At 52.8% G+C, this 22,106-nt stretch overlaps 1 protein-coding gene across 1 annotated transcript in view; it reads right to left on the bottom strand.

The window, feature by feature from the left end:
- Window positions 1-321: 321 nt before the first annotated feature.
- Window positions 322-22,106, bottom strand: part of LOC137319868 (chymotrypsin-like protease CTRL-1) — a gene marked incomplete at its 5' end in the record, with an annotated part of 73,483 nt that continues 51,698 nt past the window's right edge. The window contains 2 exons of the mRNA XM_067981779.1: window positions 322-1,123; window positions 6,204-6,253. Coding sequence (XP_067837880.1) covers window positions 1,001-1,123; window positions 6,204-6,253 — 173 coding nt within the window. The remainder of the gene's footprint in view (window positions 1,124-6,203; window positions 6,254-22,106) is intronic.

Genomic DNA, 22,106 nt, shown 5'->3' on the forward strand with positions numbered 1-22,106 from the left:
GTGTACAGATATCTCCCTGAGAGAGAGGGGACTGAGAGACACCAGTCAGTGTACAGATATCTCCCCGAGAGAGAGGGGACTGAGAGACACCAGTCAGTGTACAGATATCTCCCTGAGAGAGAGGGGACTGAGAGACACCAGTCAGTGTACAGATATCTCCCTGAGAGAGAGGGGACTGAGAGACACCAGTCAGTGTACAGATATCTCCCTGAGAGAGAGGGGACTGAGAGACACCAGTCAGTGTACAGATATCTCCCTGAGAGAGAGGGGACTGAGAGACACCAGTCAGTGTACAGATATCTCCCTGAGAGAGAGGGGACTGAGAGACACCAGTCAGTGTACAGATATCTCCCTGAGAGAGAGGGGACTGAGAGACACCAGTCAGTGTACAGATATCTCCCTGAGAGAGAGGGGACTGAGAGACACCAGTCAGTGTACAGTCTCCCACTTTACAAGGAGTCCCTGATGGGGAGACTCCCTCTTTAAAAGGGGTCCCTGATGGGGAGACTCTCTCCTTAAAAGGGGGTCTCTGATGGTGAGACTCTCTCTTTAAAAGGGGTCCCTGATGGTGAGTCTCCCACTTTACAAGGAGTCCCTGATGGGGAGACTCCCTCTTTAAAAGGGGTCCCTGATGGGGAGACTCTCTCTTTAAAAGGGGTCTCTGATGGTGAGACTCCCTCTTTAAAAGGGGTCTCTGATGGGGAGACTCCCTCTTTAAAAGGGGTCCCTGATGGAGAGACTCTCTCTTTAAAAGGGGTCCCTGATGAGGAGACTCCCTCTTTAAAAGGGGTCCCTGATGGTGAGACTCCCTCTTTAAAAGGGGTCCCTGATGAGGAGACTCCCTCTTTAAAAGGGGTCCCTGATGGTGACAGCCTTTGGTTTAGTCGGGTGTTGTGGTGATGGACTCTTTGCGTCTCCTGCGTGTGTCCGTACTATGTTTGCACTCCATGGATTGTCTCATTCGGAGGTTCAGGTCCATTGTTGTGGTCTCAGGCGAACTTTAATTGTACTGCAAGTCAGTGACGACGGCTCTGAGCCATTCCATCATCCTCACCACATTGGTGTAGTATCCCATGTTATCGCCATCGCAGGTCCCAACTGATCCCGAACTTGTAATCCCAATCTGTTCAAGGATGAATGGAACGTCACTCCCACTGTGCACAATCCCAATGGACCCGACCCCTTCCCGTTCACTCCCACTGCACACAATCCCAATGGACCCGACCCCTTCCCGTTCACTCCCACTGTACACAATCCCAATGGACCCGACCCCTTCCCGTTCACTCCCACTGTACACAATCACAATGGACCCGACCCCTTCCCATTCACTCCCACTGTACACAATCCCAATGGACCCGACCCCTTCCCATTCACTCCACTGTACACAATCCCAATGGACCCGACCCCTTCCCATTCACTCCCACTGTACACAATCCCAATGGACCCGACCCCTTCCCATTCACTCCCACTGTACACAATCCCAATGGACCCCGACCCCTTCCCATTCACCTCCCACTGTACACAATCCCAATGGACCCGACCCCTTCCCATTCACTCCCACTGTACACAATCCCAATGGACCCGACCCCTTCCCATTCACTCCCACTGTACACAATCCCAATGGGACCCGACCCCTTCCCATACACTCCCACTGTACACAATCCCAATGGACCCGACCGCTTCCCGTTCACTCCCACTGCACACAATCCCAATGGACCCGACCCCTTCCATTCACTCCCACTGTACACAATCCCAATGGACCCGACCCCTTCCCATTCACTCCCACTGTACACAATCCCAATGGACCCGACCCCTTCCCCTTCACTCCCACTGCACACAATCCCAATGGACCCGATCCCCTTCCCATTCGCTGTACACAATCCCAATGGACCCGACCCCTTCCCATTCACTCCCACTGTACACAATCCCAATGGACCCGACCCCTTCCCGTTCACTCCCACTGTACACAATCCCAATGGACCCGACCCCTTCCCATTCACTCCCACTGTACACAATCCCAATGCACCCGACCCCTTCCCATTCACTCCCACTGTACACAATCCCAATGGACCCGACCCCTTCCCATTCACTCCCACTGTACACACTCCCAATGGACCCGACCCCTTCCCATTCACTCCCACTGTACACAATCCCAATGGACCCGACCCCTTCCCGTTCACTCCCACTGTACACAATCCCAATGGACCCGACCCCTTCCCGTTCACTCCCACTGTACACAATCCCAATGGACCCGACCCCTTCCCGTTCACTCCCACAGTACACAATCCCAATTTATTGTTTCGTAATGTTTAATTGTGTGTAGTTGTGTGTTGCATTTGTGTGTTTCTATTAGTTTATATTATATTAATTGTGTTGTGTGTAATTGTGTTTTGTTATGTGTTGTGTGTAGTTGTGCGTTTGTTGTAGTGTGTAGTTGTCTGTAGTTGTGTCTAGTTGTGTGTAGTTGTGTGTTTGTTTTCGTGTGTAGTTGTGTTTAGTTGTGTCTCGTTGTGTGTAGTTGTGTCTAATTGTGTGTAGTTGTGTGTTTGTTTTCGTGTGTAGTTGTGTGTAGTTGTGTCTCGTTGTGTGTAGTTGTGTGTAGTTGTTTGTTTGTTTTAGTGTGTAGTTGTGTCTGGTTGTGTGTTTGTTTTAGTGTGTCGTTGTGTGTTGTTGTATGTTTGTTTTGGTGTGTAGTTGTGTGTAGTTGCGTGTTGTTTTAGTGTGTAGTTGTGTGTAGTTGTGTGTTTGTTTTAGTGTGTAGTTGTGTCTAGTTGTGTGTAATTGTGTGTTTGTTTTAGTGTGTAGTTGTGTCTAGTTGTGTATTTTTTAGTGTGTAGTTGTGTCTAGTTGTGTGTTTTTCAGTGTGTAGTTGTGTCTAGCTGTGTGTTTGTTTTAGTGTGCAGTTGTGTCTAGTTGTGCGTAGTTGTGTGTTTGTTTTAGTGTGTAGTTGTGTGTTTGTTTTAGTGTGTAGTTGTGTCTAGTTGTGTGTTTGTTTTAGTGTGTAGTTGTGTCTAGTTGTGTGTTTGTTTTAGTGTGTAGTTGTGTCTAGTTCTGTGTTTTTTTAGTGTGTAGTTGTGTGTTTGTTTTAGTGTGTAGTTGTGTCTAGTTGTGTGTTTTTTAGTGTGTCGTTGTGTCTAGTTCTGTGTTTTTTTAGTGTGTAGTTGTGTGCTTGTTTTACTGTGTAGTTGTGTCTAGTTGTGTGTAGTTGTGTGTTTGTTTTAGTGTGTAGTTGTGTCTGGTTGTGTGTTTTTCAGTGTGTAGTTGTGTCTAGCTGTGTGTTTGTTTTAGTGTGCAGTTGTGTCTAGTTGTGCGTAGTTGTGTGTTTGTTTTAGTGTGTAGTTGTGTGTTTGTTTTAGTGTGTAGTTGTGTCTAGTTGTGTGTTTGTTTTAGTGTGTAGTTGTGTCTAGTTGTGTGTTTGTTTTAGTGTGTAGTTGTGTCTAGTTCTGTGTTTTTTTAGTGTGTAGTTGTGTGTTTGTTTTAGTGTGTAGTTGTGTCTAGTTGTGTGTTTTTTAGTGTGTCGTTGTGTCTAGTTCTGTGTTTTTTTAGTGTGTAGTTGTGTGCTTGTTTTACTGTGTAGTTGTGTCTAGTTGTGTGTAGTTGTGTGTTTGTTTTAGTGTGTAGTTGTGTCTGGTTGTGTGTTTTTCAGTGTGTAGTTGTGTCTAGTTGTGTGTTTGTTTTAGTGTGTAGTTGTGTCTAGTTGTGTGTTTGTTTTAGTGTGTAGTTGTGTCTAGTTCTGTGTTTTTTTAGTGTGTAGTTGTGTGTTTGTTTTAGTGTGTAGTTGTCTCTAGTTGTGTGTTTTTTAGTGTGTAGTTGTGTCTAGTTCTGTGTTTTTTTAGTGTGTAGTTGTGTGCTTGTTTTACTGTGTAGTTGTGTCTAGTTGTGTGTAGTTGTGTGTTTGTTTTAGTGTGTAGTTGTGTGTTTGTTTTAGTGTGTAGTTGTGTCTAGTTGTGTGTTTTTAGTGTGTAGTTGTGTCTAGTTCTGTGTTTTTTTAGTGTGTAGTTGTGTGTTTGTTTTACTGTGTAGTTGTGTCTAGTTGTGTGTAGTTGTGTGTTTGTTTTAGTGTGTAGTTGTGTGTTTGTTTTAGTGTGTAGTTGTGTGTTTGTTTTAGTGTGTAGTTGTCTCTAGTTGTGTGTTTGTTTTAGTGTGTAGTTGTGTGTTTTTTAGTATGTAGTTGTGTGTAGTGTGTTTGTTTTAGTGTGTAGTTGTGTCTAGATGTGTGTAGTTGTCTCTAGTTGTGTGTTTGTTTTCGTGTGTAGTTGTGTGTAGTTATGTGTTTGTTTTAGTGTGTAGTTGTGTGTAGCTGTGTGTAGTTTTAGTGTGTAGTTGTGTGTAGTTGTGTGTAGTTTTAGTGTGTAGTTGTGTGTTTGTTTTAGTGTGTAGTTGTGTGTAGCTGTGTGTAGTTTTAGTGTGTAGTTGTGTGTTTGTTTTAGTGTGTAGTTGTGTGTAGTTGTGTGTTTATTTAAGTGTGCAGTTGTGTGTAGTTGTGTGTTTATTTTAGTGTGTAGTTGTGTGTTTGTTTTCGCGTGTAGTTGTGTGTTTGTTTTAGTGTGTAGTTGTGTGTAGTTGTGTATTTGTTTTAGTATGTAGTTGTCGGTGGTTGTGTGTAGTTGTGTCTAGTAGTGTGTTTATTTTTGTGTGTAGTTGTGTGTAGTTGTGTGTTCGTTTTAGTGTGTAGTTGTGTGCAGTTGTGTGTTTGTTTTAGTGTGTAGTTGAGGGTTTGTTTTAGTGTGTAGTTGTGTGATTGTTTTAGTGTGTAGTTGTCGGTAGTTGTGTGTAGTTGTGTCTGGTTGTGTGTTTGTTTTAGTGTGTAGTTGTGTGTTTGTTTTAGTGTGTAGTTGTCGGTAGTTGTGTGTAGTTGTGTCTGGTTGTGTGTTTGTTTTAGTGTGTAGTTGAGGGTTTGTTTTAGTGTTTAGCTGTGTGTAGTTGTGTGTTTGTTTTAGTGTGTAGTTGTGTGTTTGTTTTAGTGTGTAGTTGTCGGTAGTTGTGTGTAGTTGTGTCTGGTTGTGTGTTTGTTTTAGTGTGTAGTTGTCGGTAGTTGTGTGTAGTTGTGTCTGGTTGTGTGTTTGTTTTAGTGTGTAGTTGTGTCTGGTTGTGTGTTTGTTTTAGTGTGTAGTTGTGTGTTTGTTTTAGTGTGTAGTTGTCGGTAGTTGTGTGAAGTTGTGTCTGGTTGTGTGTTTGTTTTAGTGTGTAGTTGTGTCTGGTTGTGTGTTTGTTTTAGTGTGTAGTTGAGGGTTTGTTTTAGTGTTTAGCTGTGTGTAGTTGTGTGTTTGTTTCAGTGTGTAGTTGTGTGTTTGTTTTAGTGTGTAGTTGTCGGTAGTTGTGTGTAGTTGTGTCTAGTTGTGTGTTTGTTTTAGTGTGTAGTTGTGTGTAGTTGTGTCTGGTTGTGTGTTTGTTTTAGTGTGTAGTTGTGTGTTTGTTTTAGTGTGTAGTTGTGTCTGGTTGTGTGTTTGTTTTAGTGTATAGTTGTGTGTTTGTTTTAGTGTGTAGTTGTGTGTTTGTTTTAGTGTGTAGTTGTCGGTAGTTGTGTGTAGTTGTGTCTGGTTGTGTGTTTGTTTTAGTGTGTCGTTGTGTGTTTGTTTTAGTGTGTAGTTGTGTGTAGTTGTGTCTGGTTGTGTGTTTGTTTTAGTGTGTCGTTGTGTGTTTGTTTTAGTGTGTAGTTGTGTGTAGTTGTGTCTGGTTGTGTGTTTGTTTTAGTGTGTCGTTGTGTGTTTGTTTTAGTGTGTCGTTGTGTGTAGTTGTGTCTGGTTGTGTGTTTGTTTTAGTGTGTAGTTGTGTGTTTGTTTTAGTGTGTAGTTGTCGGTAGTTGTGTGTAGTTGTGTCTGGTTGTGTGTTTGTTTTAGTGTGTCGTTGTGTGTTTGTTTTAGTGTGTAGTTGTCGGTAGTTGTGTGTAGTTGTGTCTGGTTGTGTGTTTGTTTTAGTGTGTCGTTGTGTGTTTGTTTTAGTGTGTAGTTGTCGGTAGTTGTGTGTAGTTGTGTCTGGTTGTGTGTTTGTTTTAGTGTGTAGTTGTGTGTTTGTTTTAGTGTGTAGTTGTGTGTTTGTTTTAGTGTGTAGTTGTCGGTAGTTGTGTGTAGTTGTGTCTGGTTGTGTGTTTGTTTTAGTGTGTCGTTGTGTGTTTGTTTTAGTGTGTAGTTGTCGGTAGTTGTGTGTAGTTGTGTCTGGTTGTGTGTTTGTTTTAGTGTGTCGTTGTGTGTTGCCGTGGTTACCTGGATCCATCGCTGTTTAAATTTCACGGCAAATGGGCCTCCAGAATCTCCTGTAATTGAGAAAAAGGCCAGTGAGGTCAGTCCTGACCAGAGAACCAGGGTCTGGAATAGAGAGAGGGGACACACTGAGGAACAGTGGGGTATAGAGAGAGAGGGGACACACTGGGGAACAGTGGGGTATGGAGAGAGGGGACACACTGGGGAACAGTGGGGTATAGAGAGAGGGGACACACTGGGGAACAGTGGGGTATAGAGAGAGAGGGGACACACTGGGGAACAGTGGGGTATAGAGAGAGAGGGGACACACTGGGGAACAGTGGGGTATAGAGAGAGGGGACACACTGGGGAACAGTGGGGTATAGAGAGAGGGGACACACTGGGGAACAGTGGGGTACAGAGAGAGGGGACACACTGGGGAACAGTGGGGTATAGAGAGAGGGGACACACTGGGGAACAGTGGGGTATGGAGAGAGGGGACACACTGGGGAACAGTGGGGTATAGAGAGAGGGGACACACTGGGGAACAGTGGGGTATAGAGAGAGGGGACACACTGGGGAACAGTGGGGTATATAGAGAGAGGGGACACACTGGGGAACAGTGGGGTATAGAGAGAGGGGACACACTGGGGAACAGTGGGGTATAGAGAGAGGGGACACAGTGGGGAACAGTGGGGTATAGAGAGAGGGGACACACTGGGGAACAGTGGGGTATAGAGAGAGGGGACACACTGGGGAACAGTGGGGTATAGAGAGAGGGGACACACTGGGGAACAGTGGGGTATAGAGAGAGGGGACACACTGGGGAACAGTGGGGTATAGAGAGAGAGAGGGGACACACTGGGGAACAGTGGGGTATAGAGAGAGAGGGGACACACTGGGGAACAGTGGGGTATAGAGAGAGGGGACACACTGGGGAACAGTGGGGTATAGAGAGAGGGGACACACTGGGGAACAGTGGGGTATAGAGAGAGAGGACACACTGGGGAACAGTGGGGTACAGAGAGAGAGGGGACACACTGGGGAACAGTGGGGGAGAGAGAGGGGACAGACTGGGGAACAGTGGGGTATAGAGAGAGGGGACACACTGGGGAACAGTGGGGTATAGAGAGAGGGGACAGACTGGGGAACAGTGGGGTATAGAGAGAGGGGACACACTGGGGAACAGTGGGGTATAGAGAGAGAGGGGACACACTGGGGAACAGTGGGGTATAGAGAGAGAGGGGACACACTGGGGAACAGTGGGGTATAGAGAGAGGACACACTGGGGAACAGTGGGGTATAGAGAGAGGGGGGACACACTGGGGAACAGTGGGGTATAGAGAGAGGGGGGACACACTGGGGAACAGTGGGGTATAGAGAGAGGGGACACACTGGGGAACAGTGGGGTATAGAGAGAGGGGACACACTGGGGAACAGTGGGGTATAGAGAGAGAGGGGACACACTGGGGAACAGTGGGGTATAGAGAGAGGGGACACACTGGGGAACAGTGGGGTATAGAGAGAGGGGACACACTGGGGAACAGTGGGGTATAGAGAGAGGGGGGACACACTGGGGAACAGTGGGGTATAGAGAGAGGGGACACACTGGGGAACAGTGGGGTATATGGAGAGGGGACACACTGAGGAACAGTGGGGTATAGAGAGAGGGGACACACTGGGGAACAGTGGGGTATAGAGAGAGGGGACACACTGGGGAACAGTGGGGTATAGAGAGAGGGGACACACTGGGGAACAGTGGGGTATAGAGAGAGGGGACACACTGGGGAACAGTGGGGTATAGAGAGAGGGGACACACTGGGGAACAGTGGGGTATAGAGAGAGGGGACACACTGGGGAACAGTGGGGTATAGAGAGAGAGGACACACTGGGGAACAGTGGGGTATAGAGAGAGGGGACACACTGGGGAACAGTGGGGTATAGAGAGAGAGGGGACACACTGGGGAACAGTGGGGTATAGAGAGAGGGGACACACTGGGGAACAGTGGGGTATAGAGAGAGGGGACACACTGGGGAACAGTGGGGTATAGAGAGAGGGGACACACTGGTGAACAGTGGGGTATCGACAGGGGGACACACTGGGGAACAGTGGGGTATATAGAGAGGACACACTGGGGAACAGTGGGGTATAGAAAGAGGGGACACACTGGGGAACAGTGGGGTATAGAGAGAGGGGACACACTGGGGAACAGTGGGGTATAGAGAGAGAGGACACACTGGGGAACAGTGGGGTATAGAGAGAGGGGACACACTGGGGAACAGTGGGGTACAGAGAGAGGGGACACACTGGGGAACAGTGGGGTATAGAGAGAGGACACACTGGGGAACAGTGGGGTATAGAGAGAGAGGGGACACACTGGGGAACAGTGGGGTATAGAGAGAGGGGACACACTGGGGAACAGTGGGGTATAGAGAGAGGGGACACACTGGGGAACAGTGGGGTATAGAGAGAGGGGACACACTGGGGAACAGTGGGGTATAGAGAGAGGGGACACACTGGGGAACAGTGGGGTATAGAGAGAGGGGACACATTGGGGAACAGTGGGTATAGAGAGAGGGGACACACTGGGGAACAGTGGGGTACAGAGAGAGGGGACACACTGGGGAACAGTGGGGTATAGAGAGAGAGGACACACTGGGGAACAGTGGGGTATAGAGAGAGGGGACACACTGGGGAACAGTGGGGTATAGAGAGAGGGGACACACTGGGGAACAGTGGGGTATAGAGAGAGAGGACACACTGGGGAACAGTGGGGTATAGAGAGAGAGGACACACTGGGGAACAGTGGGGTATAGAGAGGGGACACACTGGGGAACAGTGGGGTATAGAGAGAGGGGGACACACTGGGGAACAGTGGGGTATAGAGAGAGGGGACACACTGGGGAACAGTGGGGTATAGAGAGGGGGGACACACTGGGGAACAGTGGGGTATAGAGAGAGGGGACACACTGGGGAACAGTGGGGTATAGAGAGAGGGGACACACTGGGGAACAGTGGGGTATAGAGAGAGGGGACACACTGGGGAACAGTGGGGTATAGAGAGAGGGGACACATTGGGGAACAGTGGGGTATAGAGAGAGGGGACACACTGGGGAACAGTGGGGTATAGAGAGAGGGGACACATTGGGGAACAGTGGGGTATAGAGAGAGGGGACACACTGGGGAACAGTGGGGTACAGAGAGAGGACACACTGGGGAACAGTGGGGTATAGAGAGAGAGGGGACACACTGGGGAACAGTGGGGTATAGAGAGAGAGGACACAATGGGGAACAGTGGGGTATATAGAGAGAGGGGACACACTGGGGAACAGTGGGGTATAGAGAGAGGGGACACACTGGGGAACAGTGGGGTATAGAGAGAGGGGACACACTGAGGAACAGTGGGGTATAGAGAGAGGGGGGACACACTGGGGAACAGTGGGGTATAGAGAGAGAGGACACACTGGGGAACAGTGGGGTATAGAGAGAGGGGACACACTGGGGAACAGTGGGGTATATAGAGAGGGGACACACTGGGGAACAGTGGGGTATAGAGAGAGGGGACACACTGGGGAACAGTGGGGTATAGAGAGAGAGGGGACACACTGGGGAACAGTGGGGGATAGAGAGAGGGGACACACTGGGGAACAGTGGGGAATAGAGAGAGAGGGGACACACTGGGGAACAGTGGGGTATAGAGAGAGGGGACACACTGGGGAACAGTGGGGTATAGAGAGAGGGGACACACTGGGGAACAGTGGGGTATAGAGAGAGGGGACACACTGGGGAACAGTGGGGTATAGAGAGAGGGGACACACTGGGGAACAGTGGGGTATAGAGAGAGAGGGACACACTGGGGAACAGTGGGGTATAGAGAGAGGGGACACACTGGGGAACAGTGGGGTATAGAGAGAGGGGACACACTGGGGAACAGTGGGGTATAGAGAGAGGGGACACACTGGGGAACAGTGGGGTATAGAGAGAGGGGACACACTGGGGAACAGTGGGGTATAGAGAGAGGGGACACACTGGTGAACAGTGGGGTATAGACAGGGGGACACACTGGGGAACAGTGGGGTATAGAGAGAGGGGACACACTGGGGAACAGTGGGGTATAGAGAGAGGACACACTGGGGAACAGTGGGGTACAGAGAGAGAGGACACACTGGGGAACAGTGGGGTATAGAGAGGGGACACACTGGGGAACAGTGGGGTATAGAGAGAGAGGACACACTGGGGAACAGTGGGGTATAGAGAGAGGGGACACACTGGGGAACAGTGGGGTATAGAGAGAGGGGACACACTGGGGAACAGTGGGGTATAGAGAGAGGGGACACACTGGGGAACAGTGGGGTATGGAGAGAGGGGACACACTGGGGAACAGTGGGGTATAGAGAGAGGGGACACACTGGGGAACAGTGGGGGATAGAGAGAGGGGACACACTGGGGAACAGTGGGGTATAGAGAGAGGGGACACACTGGGGAACAGTGGGGTATAGAGAGAGGACACACTGGGGAACAGTGGGGTATAGAGAGGGGACACACTGGGGAACAGTGGGGTATAGAGAGAGGGGACACACTGGGGAACAGTGGGGTATAGAGAGAGGGGACACACTGGGGAACAGTGGGGTATAGAGAGAGGGGACACACTGGGGAACAGTGGGGTATAGAGAGAGGGGACACACTGGGGAACAGTGGGGTATAGAGAGAGGGGACACACTGGGGAACAGTGGGGTATAGAGAGAGAGGACACACTGGGGAACAGTGGGGTATATAGAGAGGGGGGACACACTGGGGAACAGTGGGGTATAGAGAGAGGGGACACACTGGGGAACAGTGGGGTATAGAGAGAGGGGACACACTGGGGAACAGTGGGGTATAGAGAGAGAGGGGACACACTGGGGAACAGTGGGGTATAGAGAGAGGGGACAAACTGGGGAACAGTGGGGTATAGAGAGAGAGGGGACACACTGGGGAACAGTGGGGTATAGAGAGAGGGGACACACTGGGGAACAGTGGGGTATAGAGAGAGGGGACACACTGGGGAACAGTGGGGTATAGAGAGAGGGGACACACTGGGGAACAGTGGGGTATAGAGAGAGGGGACACACTGGGGAACAGTGGGGTATAGAGAGAGGGGACACACTGGGGAACAGTGGGGTATAGAGAGAGAGGGGACACAGTGGGGAACAGTGGGGTATAGAGAGAGGGGACACACTGGGGAACAGTGGGGAATAGAGAGAGGGGACACACTGGGGAACAGTGGGGTATAGAGAGAGAGGACACACTGGGGAACAGTGGGGTATAGAGAGAGGGGACACACTGGGGAACAGTGGGGTATAGAGAGAGAGGGGACACACTGGGGAACAGTGGGGTATAGAGAGAGGGGACACACTGGGGAACAGTGGGGTATAGAGAGAGGGGACACACTGGGGAACAGTGGGGTATAGAGAGAGGGGACACACTGGGGAACAGTGGGGTATAGAGAGAGGGGACACACTGGGGAACAGTGGGGTATAGAGAGAGGGGACACACTGGGGAACAGTGGGGTATAGGGAGAGGGGACACACTGGGGAACAGTGGGGTATAGAGAGAGGGGACACACTGGGGAACAGTGGGGTATAGAGAGAGGGGACACACTGAGGAACAGTGGGGTATAGAGAGAGGGGACACACTGGGGAACAGTGGGGTATAGAGAGAGGGGACACACTGGGGAACAGTGGGGTATAGAGAGAGGGGACACACTGGGGAACAGTGGGGTATAGAGAGAGGGGACACACTGTGGAACAGTGGGGTATAGTGAGAGGGGACATACTGAGGAACAGTGGGGTATAGAGAGAGGGGACACACTGGGGAACAGTGGGGTATAGGGAGAGGGGACACACTGGGGAACAGTGGGGTATAGGGAGAGGGGACACACTGGGGAACAGTGGGGTATAGAGAGAGAGAGGGGACACACTGGGGAACAGTGGGGTATAGAGAGAGAGGACACACTGGGGAACAGTTGGGTATAGAGAGAGAGGGGACACACTGGGGAACAGTGGGGTATAGAGAGAGGGGACACACTGGGGAACAGTGGGGTATAGAGAGAGAGGGGACACACTGGGGAACAGTGGGGTATATAATAGAGAGGGGACACACTGGGGAACAGTGGGGTATAGAGAGAGGGGACACACTGGGGAACAGTGGGGTATAGAGAGAGAGGACACACTGGGGAACAGTGGGGTATAGAGAGAGGGGACACACTGGGGAACAGTGGGGTATAGAGAGAGGGGACACACTGGGAACAGTGGGGTATAGAGAGAGAGGGGACACACTGGGGAACAGTGGGGTATAGAGAGAGGGGACACACTGGGGAACAGTGGGGTATAGAGACAGAGGGGACACACTGGGGAACAGTGGGGTATAGAGAGAGGGGACACACTGGGGAACAGTGGGGTATAGAGAGAGAGGGGACACACTGGGGAACAGTGGGGTATAGAGACAGAGGGGACACACTGGGGAACAGTGGGGTATAGAGAGAGGGGACACACTGGGGAACAGTGGGGTATAGAGAGAGAGGGGACACACTGGGGAACAGTGGGGTATAGAGAGAGAGGGGACACACTGGGGAACAGTGGGGTATAGAGAGAGGGGACACACTGGGGAACAGTGGGATATAGAGAGAGGGGACACACTGGGGAACAGTGGGGTATAGAGAGAGGGGACACACTGGGGAACAGTGGGGTATAGAGAGAGGGGACACACTGGGGAACAGTGGGGTATAGAGAGAGAGGACACACTGGGGAACAGTGGGGTATAGAGAGAGAGGGGACACACTGGGGAACAGTGGGGTATAGAGAGAGGGGACACTGGGGAACAGTGGGGTATAGAGAGAGGGGACACACTGGGGAACAGTGGGGTATAGAGAGAGGGGACACACTGGGGAACAGTGGGGTATAGAGAGAGAGGGGACACACTGGGGAACAGTGGGGTATAGAGAGAGGGGACACACTGGGGAACAGTGGGGTATAGAGAGAGGGGACACACTGGGGAACAGTGGGGTATAGAGAGAGAGGGGACACACTGGGGAACAGTGGGGTATAGAGAGAGAGGACACACTGGGGAACAGTGGGGTATAGAGAGAGAGGGGACACACTGGGGAACAGTGGGGTATAGAGAGAGGGGACACACTGGGGAACAGTGGGGTATAGAGAGAGGGGACACACTGGGGAACAGTGGGGTATAGAGAGAGAGGGGACACACTGGGGAACAGTGGGGTATAGAGAGAGAGGACACACTGGGGAACAGTGGGGTATAGAGAGAGAGGGGACACACTGGGGAACAGTGGGGTATAGAGAGAGGGGACACACTGGGGAACAGTGGGGTATAGAGAGAGGGGACACACTGGGGAATAGTGGGGTATAGAGAGAGAGAGGGGACACACTGGGGAACAGTGGGGTACAGAGAGAGAGGACACACTGGGGAACAGTGGGGTATAGAGAGAGGGGACACACTGGGGAACAGTGGGGTATAGAGAGAGGGGACACACTGGGGAACAGTGGGGTATAGAGAGAGGGGACACACTGGGGAACAGTGGGGTATAGAGAGAGAGGACACACTGGGGAACAGTGGGGAATAGAGAGAGGGGACACACTGGGGAACAGTGGGGTATAGAGAGAGGGGACACACTGGGGAACAGTGGGGAAGAGAGAGGGGACACACTGGGGAACAGTGGGGTATAGAGAGAGGGGACACACTGGGGAACAGTGGGGTATAGAGAGAGGGGACACACTGGGGAACAGTGGGGTATAGAGAGAGAGGGGACACACTGGGGAACAGTGGGGTATAGAGAGAGGGGACACACTGGGGAACAGTGGGGTATAGAGAGAGGGGACACACTGGGGAACAGTGGGGTATAGAGAGAGAGGGGACACACTTGGGAACAGTGGGGTATAGAGAGAGGGGGGACACACTGGGGAACAGTGGGGTATAGAGAGAGGGGACACACTGGGGAACAGTGGGGTATAGAGAGAGAGGACACACTGGGGAACAGTGGGGTATAGAGAGACGGGACACACTGGGGAACAGTGGGGTATAGAGAGAGGGGACACACTGGTGAACAGTGGGGTATAGAGAGAGGGGACACACTGGGGAATAGTGGGGTATAGAGAGAGAGAGGGGACACACTGGGGAACAGTGGGGTACAGAGAGAGAGGACACACTGGGGAACAGTGGGGTATAGAGAGAGGGGACACACTGGGGAACAGTGGGGTACAGAGAGAGGGGACACACTGGGGAACAGTGGGGTATAGAGAGAGGGGACACACTGGGGAACAGTGGGGTATAGAGAGAGGGGACACACTGGGGAACAGTGGGGTATGGAGAGAGGGGACACACTGGGGAACAGTGGGGTATAGAGAGAGAGGGGACACACTGGGGAACAGTGGGGTATAGAGAGAGAGGACACACTGGGGAACAGTGGGGTATAGAGAGAGAGGACACACTGGGGAACAGTGGGGAATAGAGAGAGGGGACACACTGGGGAACAGTGGGGTATAGAGAGAGAGGGGACACACTGGGGAACAGTGGGGTATAGAGAGAGAGGACACACTGGGGAACAGTGGGGTATAGAGAGAGAGGACACACTGGGGAACAGTGGGGAATAGAGAGAGGGGACACACTGGGGAACAGTGGGGTATAGAGAGAGGGGACACACTGGGGAACAGTGGGGTATAGAGAGAGGGGACACACTGGGGAACAGTGGGGTATAGAGAGAGAGGGGACACACTGGGGAACAGTGGGGTATAGAGAGAGAGAGGGGACACACTGGGGAACAGTGGGGTATAGAGAGAGGGGACACACTGGGGAACAGTGGGGTATAGAGAGAGGGGACACACTGGGGAACAGTGGGGTATAGAGAGAGGGGGGACACACTGGGGAACAGTGGGGTATAGAGAGAGGGGACACACTGGGGAACAGTGGGGTATAGAGAGAGGGGACACACTGGTGAACAGTGGGGTATAGAGAGAGGGGACACACTGGGGAACAGTGGGGTATAGAGAGACGGGACACACTGGAGAACAGTGGGGTATAGAGAGAGAGGGGACACACTGGGGAACAGTGGGGTATAGAGAGAGGGGACACACTGGTGAACAGTGGGGTATAGAGAGGGGGGACACACTGGGGAACAGTGGGGTATAGAGAGAGGGGACACACTGGGGAACAGTGGGGTATAGAGAGAGAGGACACACTGGGGAACAGTGGGGTATGGAGAGAGAGGACACACTGGGGAACAGTGGGGTATGGAGAGAGAGGGGACACACTGGGGAACAGTGGGGTACAGAGACAGAGGATACACTGGGGAACAGTGGGGTATAGAGAGAGGGGACACACTGGGGAACAGTGGGGTATAGAGAGAGGGGACACACTGGTGAACAGTGGGGTATAGAGAGAGGGGACACACTGGGGAATAGTGGGGTATAGAGAGAGAGGACACACTGGGGAACAGTGGGGTATAGAGAGAGAGGACACACTGGGGAACAGTGGGGAATAGAGAGAGGGGACACACTGGGGAACAGTGGGGTATAGAGAGAGAGGGGACACACTGGGGAACAGTGGGGTATAGAGAGAGAGGACACACTGGGGAACAGTGGGGTATAGAGAGAGAGGACACACTGGGGAACAGTGGGGAATAGAGAGAGGGGACACACTGGGGAACAGTGGGGTATGGAGAGAGGGGACACACTGGGGAACAGTGGGGTATAGAGAGAGAGGGGACACACTGGGGAACAGTGGGGTATAGAGAGAGAGGACACACTGGGGAACAGTGGGGTATAGAGAGAGAGGACACACTGGGGAACAGTGGGGAATAGAGAGAGGGGACACACTGGGGAACAGTGGGGTATAGAGAGAGAGGGGACACACTGGGGAACAGTGGGGTATAGAGAGAGAGGACACACTGGGGAACAGTGGGGTATAGAGAGAGAGGACACACTGGGGAACAGTGGGGAATAGAGAGAGGGGACACACTGGGGAACAGTGGGGTATAGAGAGAGGGGACACACTGGGGAACAGTGGGGTATAGAGAGAGGGGACACACTGGGGAACAGTGGGGTATAGAGAGAGAGGGGACACACTGGGGAACAGTGGGGTATAGAGAGAGAGAGGGGACACACTGGGGAACAGTGGGGTATAGAGAGAGGGGACACACTGGGGAACAGTGGGGTATAGAGAGAGGGGACACACTGGGGAACAGTGGGGTATAGAGAGAGGGGGGACACACTGGGGAACAGTGGGGTATAGAGAGAGGGGACACACTGGGGAACAGTGGGGTATAGAGAGAGGGGACACACTGGTGAACAGTGGGGTATAGAGAGAGGGGACACACTGGGGAACAGTGGGGTATAGAGAGACGGGACACACTGGAGAACAGTGGGGTATAGAGAGAGAGGGGACACACTGGGGAACAGTGGGGTATAGAGAGAGGGGACACACTGGTGAACAGTGGGGTATAGAGAGGGGGGACACACTGGGGAACAGTGGGGTATAGAGAGAGGGGACACACTGGGGAACAGTGGGGTATAGAGAGAGAGGACACACTGGGGAACAGTGGGGTATGGAGAGAGAGGACACACTGGGGAACAGTGGGGTATGGAGAGAGAGGGGACACACTGGGGAACAGTGGGGTACAGAGACAGAGGATACACTGGGGAACAGTGGGGTATAGAGAGAGGGGACACACTGGGGAACAGTGGGGTATAGAGAGAGGGGACACACTGGGGAACAGTGGGGTATAGAGAGAGAGGGGACACACTGGGGAACAGTGGGGTATAGAGTGAGGGGACACACTGGGGAACAGTGGGGTATAGAGAGAGGGGACACACTGGGGAACAGTGGGGTATAGAGAGAGGGGACACACTGGGGAACAGTGGGGTATAGAGAGAGAGGGGACACACTGGGGAACAGTGGGGTATAGAGAGAGAGGGGACACACTGGGGAACAGTGGGGTATGGAGAGAGAGGGGACACACTGGGGAACAGTGGGGTATAGAGAGACAGGACACACTGGGGAACAGTGGGGTATGGAGAGAGAGGGGACACACTGGGGAACAGTGGGGTATGGAGAGAGGGGACACACTAGGGAACAGTGGGGTATAGAGAGAGAGGACACACTGGGGAACAGTGGGGTATGGAGAGAGAGGGGACACACTGGGGAACAGTGGGGTATGGAGAGAGGGGACACACTGGGGAACAGTGGGGTACAGAGAGAGGACACACTGGGGAACAGTGGGGTATGGAGAGAGGGGACACACTGGGGAACAGTGGGGTATAGAGAGAGGGGACACACTGGGGAACAGTGGGGTATAGAGAGAGAGGGGACACACTGGGGAACAGTGGGGTATAGAGAGAGGGGACACACTGGGGAACAGTGGGGAACAGTGGGGTATAGAGAGAGGGGACACACTGGGGAACAGTGGGGTATAGAGAGGGGACACACTGGGGAACAGTGGGGTATAGAGAGAGGGGGGACACACTGGGGAACAGTGGGGTATATAGAGAGAGGGGACACACTGGGGAACAGTGGGGTATAGAGAGAGGGGACACACTGGGGAACAGTGGGGTATAGAGAGAGAGGGGACACACTGGGGAACAGTGGGGTATAGAGAGAGGGGGGACACACTGGGGAACAGTGGGGTATAGAGAGAGGACACACTGGGGAACAGTGGGGTATGGAGAGAGGGGACACACTGGGGAACAGTGGGGTATATAGAGAGAGGACACACTGGGGAACGGTGGGGTATAGAGAGAGGGGGTCACACTGGGGAACAGTGGGGTATAGAGAGAGGGGACACACTGGGGAACAGTGGGGTATAGAGAGAGGGGACACACTGGGGAACAGTGGGGTATAGAGAGAGGGGACACACTGGGGAACAGTGGGGTATAGAGAGAGGGGACACACTGGGGAACAGTGGGGTATAGAGAGGGGGGACACACTGGGGAACAGTGGGGTATAGAGAGAGGGGACACACTGGGGAACAGTGGGGTATAGAGAGAGGGGACACACTGGGGAACAGTGGGGTATAGAGAGAGAGGGGACACACTGGGGAACAGTGGGGTATAGAGAGAGAGGGGACACACTGGGGAACAGTGGGGTATGGAGAGAGAGGGGACACACTGGGGAACAGTGGGGTATAGAGAGACAGGACACACTGGGGAACAGTGGGGTATGGAGAGAGAGGGGACACACTGGGGAACAGTGGGGTATGGAGAGAGGGGACACACTAGGGAACAGTGGGGTATAGAGAGAGAGGACACACTGGGGAACAGTGGGGTATGGAGAGAGAGGGGACACACTGGGGAACAGTGGGGTATGGAGAGAGGGGACACACTGGGGAACAGTGGGGTACAGAGAGAGGACACACTGGGGAACAGTGGGGTATGGAGAGAGGGGACACACTGGGGAACAGTGGGGTATAGAGAGAGGGGACACACTGGGGAACAGTGGGGTATAGAGAGAGAGGGGACACACTGGGGAACAGTGGGGTATAGAGAGAGGGGACACACTGGGGAACAGTGGGGAACAGTGGGGTATAGAGAGAGGGGGGACACACTGGGGAACAGTGGGGTATAGAGAGAGGACACACTGGGGAACAGTGGGGTATGGAGAGAGGGGACACACTGGGGAACAGTGGGGTATATAGAGAGAGGACACACTGGGGAACAGTGGGGTATAGAGAGAGGGGGTCACACTGGGGAACAGTGGGGTATAGAGAGAGGGGACACACTGGGGAACAGTGGGGTATAGAGAGAGGGGACACACTGGGGAACAGTGGGGTATAGAGAGAGAGGATACACTGGGGAACAGTGGGGTATAGAGAGAGGGGACACACTGGGGAACAGTGGGGTATAGAGAGAGAGGATACACTGGGGAACAGTGGGGTATAGAGAGAGGGGACACACTGGGGAACAGTGGGGTATAGAGAGAGGGGACACACTGGGGAACAGTGGGGTATAGAGAGAGGACACACTGGGGAACAGTGGGGTATGGAGAGAGAGGGGACACACTGGGGAACAGTGGGGTATGGAGAGAGGGGACACACTGGGGAACAGTGGGGTATAGAGTGAGAGGACACACTGGGGAACAGTGGGGTATGGAGAGAGAGGGGACACACTGGGTAACAGTGGGGTATAGAGAGAGAGGATACACTGGGGAACAGTGGGGTATAGAGAGAGGGGACACACTGGGGAACAGTGGGGTATAGAGAGAGGGGACACACTGGGGAACAGTGGGGTATAGAGAGAGGACACACTGGGGAACAGTGGGGTATGGAGAGAGAGGGGACACACTGGGGAACAGTGGGGTATGGAGAGAGGGGACACACTGGGGAACAGTGGGGTATAGAGAGAGAGGACACACTGGGGAACAGTGGGGTATGGAGAGAGAGGGGACACACTGGGGAACAGTGGGGTATAGAGAGAGGGGACACACTGGGGAACAGTGGGGTATAGAGAGAGAGGGGACACACTGGGGAACAGTGGGGTATGGAGAGAGGGGTCACACTGGGGAACAGTGGGGTATAGAGAGAGGACACACTGGGGAACAGTGGGGTATGGAGAGAGGGGACACACTGGGGAACAGTGGGGTATAGAGAGAGGACACACTGGGGAACAGTGGGGTATAGGGAGAGGGGACACACTGGGGAACAGTGGGGTATAGAGAGAGAGGGGACACACTGGGGAACAGTGGGGTGTATAGAGAGGGGACACACTGGGGAACAGTGGGGTATAGAGAGAGGGGGGACACACTGGGGAACAGTGGGGTATATAGAGAGAGGGGACACACTGGGGAACAGTGGGGTATAGAGAGAGGGGACACACTGGGGAACAGTGGGTTATAGAGAGAGGGGACACACTGGGGAACAGTGGGGTATAGAGAGAGGGGACACACTGGGGAACAGTGGGGTATAGAGAGAGGGGACACATTGGGGAACAGTGGGGTATAGAGAGAGAGGGGACACACTGGGGAACAGTGGGGTATAGAGAGAGAGGGGACACACTGGGGAACAGTGGGGTATATAGAGAGGGAACACACTGGGGAACAGTGGGGTATAGAGAGAGGGGACACACTGGGGAACAGTGGGGTATGGAGAGAGGGGACACACTGGGGAACAGTGGGGTATAGAGAGAGGACACACTGGGGAACAGTGGGGTATAGGGAGAGGGGACACACTGGGGAACAGTGGGGTATATAGAGAGAGGGGACACACTGGGGAACAGTGGGGTATATGGAGAGGGGACACACTGGGGAACAGTGGGGTATAGAGAGAGGGGGGACACACTGGGGAACAGTGGGGTATATAGAGAGAGGGGACACACTGGGGAACAGTGGGGTATAGAGAGAGGGGACACACTGGGGAACAGTGGGGTATAGAGAGAGGGGACACACTGGGGAACAGTGGGTTATAGAGAGAGGGGACACACTGGGGAACAGTGGGGTAAAGAGAGAGGGGACACACTGGGGAACAGTGGGGTATAGAGAGAGGGGGGACACACTGGGGAACAGTGGGGTATAGAGAGAGGGGACACACTGGGGAACAGTGGGGTATAGAGAGAGTGGACACATTGGGGAACAGTGGGGTATAGAGAGAGAGAGGTGACACACTGGGGAACAGTGGGGTATAGAGAGAGGGGACACACTGGGGAACAGTGGGGTATATAGAGAGGGAACACACTGGGGAACAGTGGGGTATAGAGAGAGGGGATACACTGGGGAACAGTGGGGTATAGAGAGAGGGGACACACTGGGGAACAGTGGGGTATAGAGAGAGGGGACACACTGGGGAACAGTGGGGTATAGGGAGAGGGGACACACTGGGGAACAGTGGGGTATATAGAGAGAGGGGACACACTGGGGAACAGTGGGGTATAGAGAGAGGGGACACACTGGGGAACAGTGGGGTATAGAGAGAGGGGACACACTGGGGAACAGTGGGGTATAGAGAGAGGGGACACACTGGGGAACAGTGGGGTATAGAGAGAGGGGACACACTGGGGAACAGTGGGGTATAGAGAGAGGGGACACACTGGGGAACAGTGGGGTATAGAGAGAGGGAACACACTGGGGAACAGTGGGGTATAGAGAGAGGGGACACACTGGGGAACAGTGGGGAACAGTGGGGTATAGAGAGAGGGGACACACTGGGGAACAGTGGGGTATAGAGAGAGAGGACACACTGGGGAACAGTGGGGTATAGAGAGAGGGGACACACTGGGGAACAGTGGGGTATAGAGAGAGAGACGTGACACACTGGGGAACAGTGGGGTATAGAGAGAGGGGACACACTGGGGAACAGTGGGGTATAGAGAGAGGGGACACACTGGGGAACAGTGGGGTATAGAGAGAGAGACGTGACACACTGGGGAACAGTGGGGTATAGAGAGAGGGGACACACTGGGGAACAGTGGGGTATAGAGAGAGAGGACACACTGGGGAACAGTGGGGTATGGAGAGAGGGGACACACTGGGGAACAGTGGGGTATAGAGAGAGGGGACACACTGGGGAACAGTGGGGTATAGAGAGAGAGGGGACACACTGGGGAACAGTGGGGTATAGAGAGAGAGGGGACACACTGGGGAACAGTGGGGTATAGAGAGAGGGGGGACACACTGGGGAACAGTGGGGTATAGAGAGAGAGGGGACACACTGGGGAACAGTGGGGTATAGAGAGAGGGGACACACTGGGGAACAGTGGGGTATAGAGAGAGGGGACACACGGGAACAGTGGGGTATAGAGAGAGGGGACACACTGGGGAACAGTGGGGTATAGAGAGAGAGGGGACACACTGGGGAACAGTGGGGTATAGAGAGAGAGGGGACACACTGGGGAACAGTGGGGTATAGAGAGAGGGGACACACTGGGGAACAGTGGGGTATAGAGAGAGAG

Source organism: Heptranchias perlo, unplaced genomic scaffold (genome assembly GCF_035084215.1).
Source record: "Heptranchias perlo isolate sHepPer1 unplaced genomic scaffold, sHepPer1.hap1 HAP1_SCAFFOLD_914, whole genome shotgun sequence".
NCBI lineage: Eukaryota > Metazoa > Chordata > Chondrichthyes > Hexanchiformes > Hexanchidae > Heptranchias > Heptranchias perlo.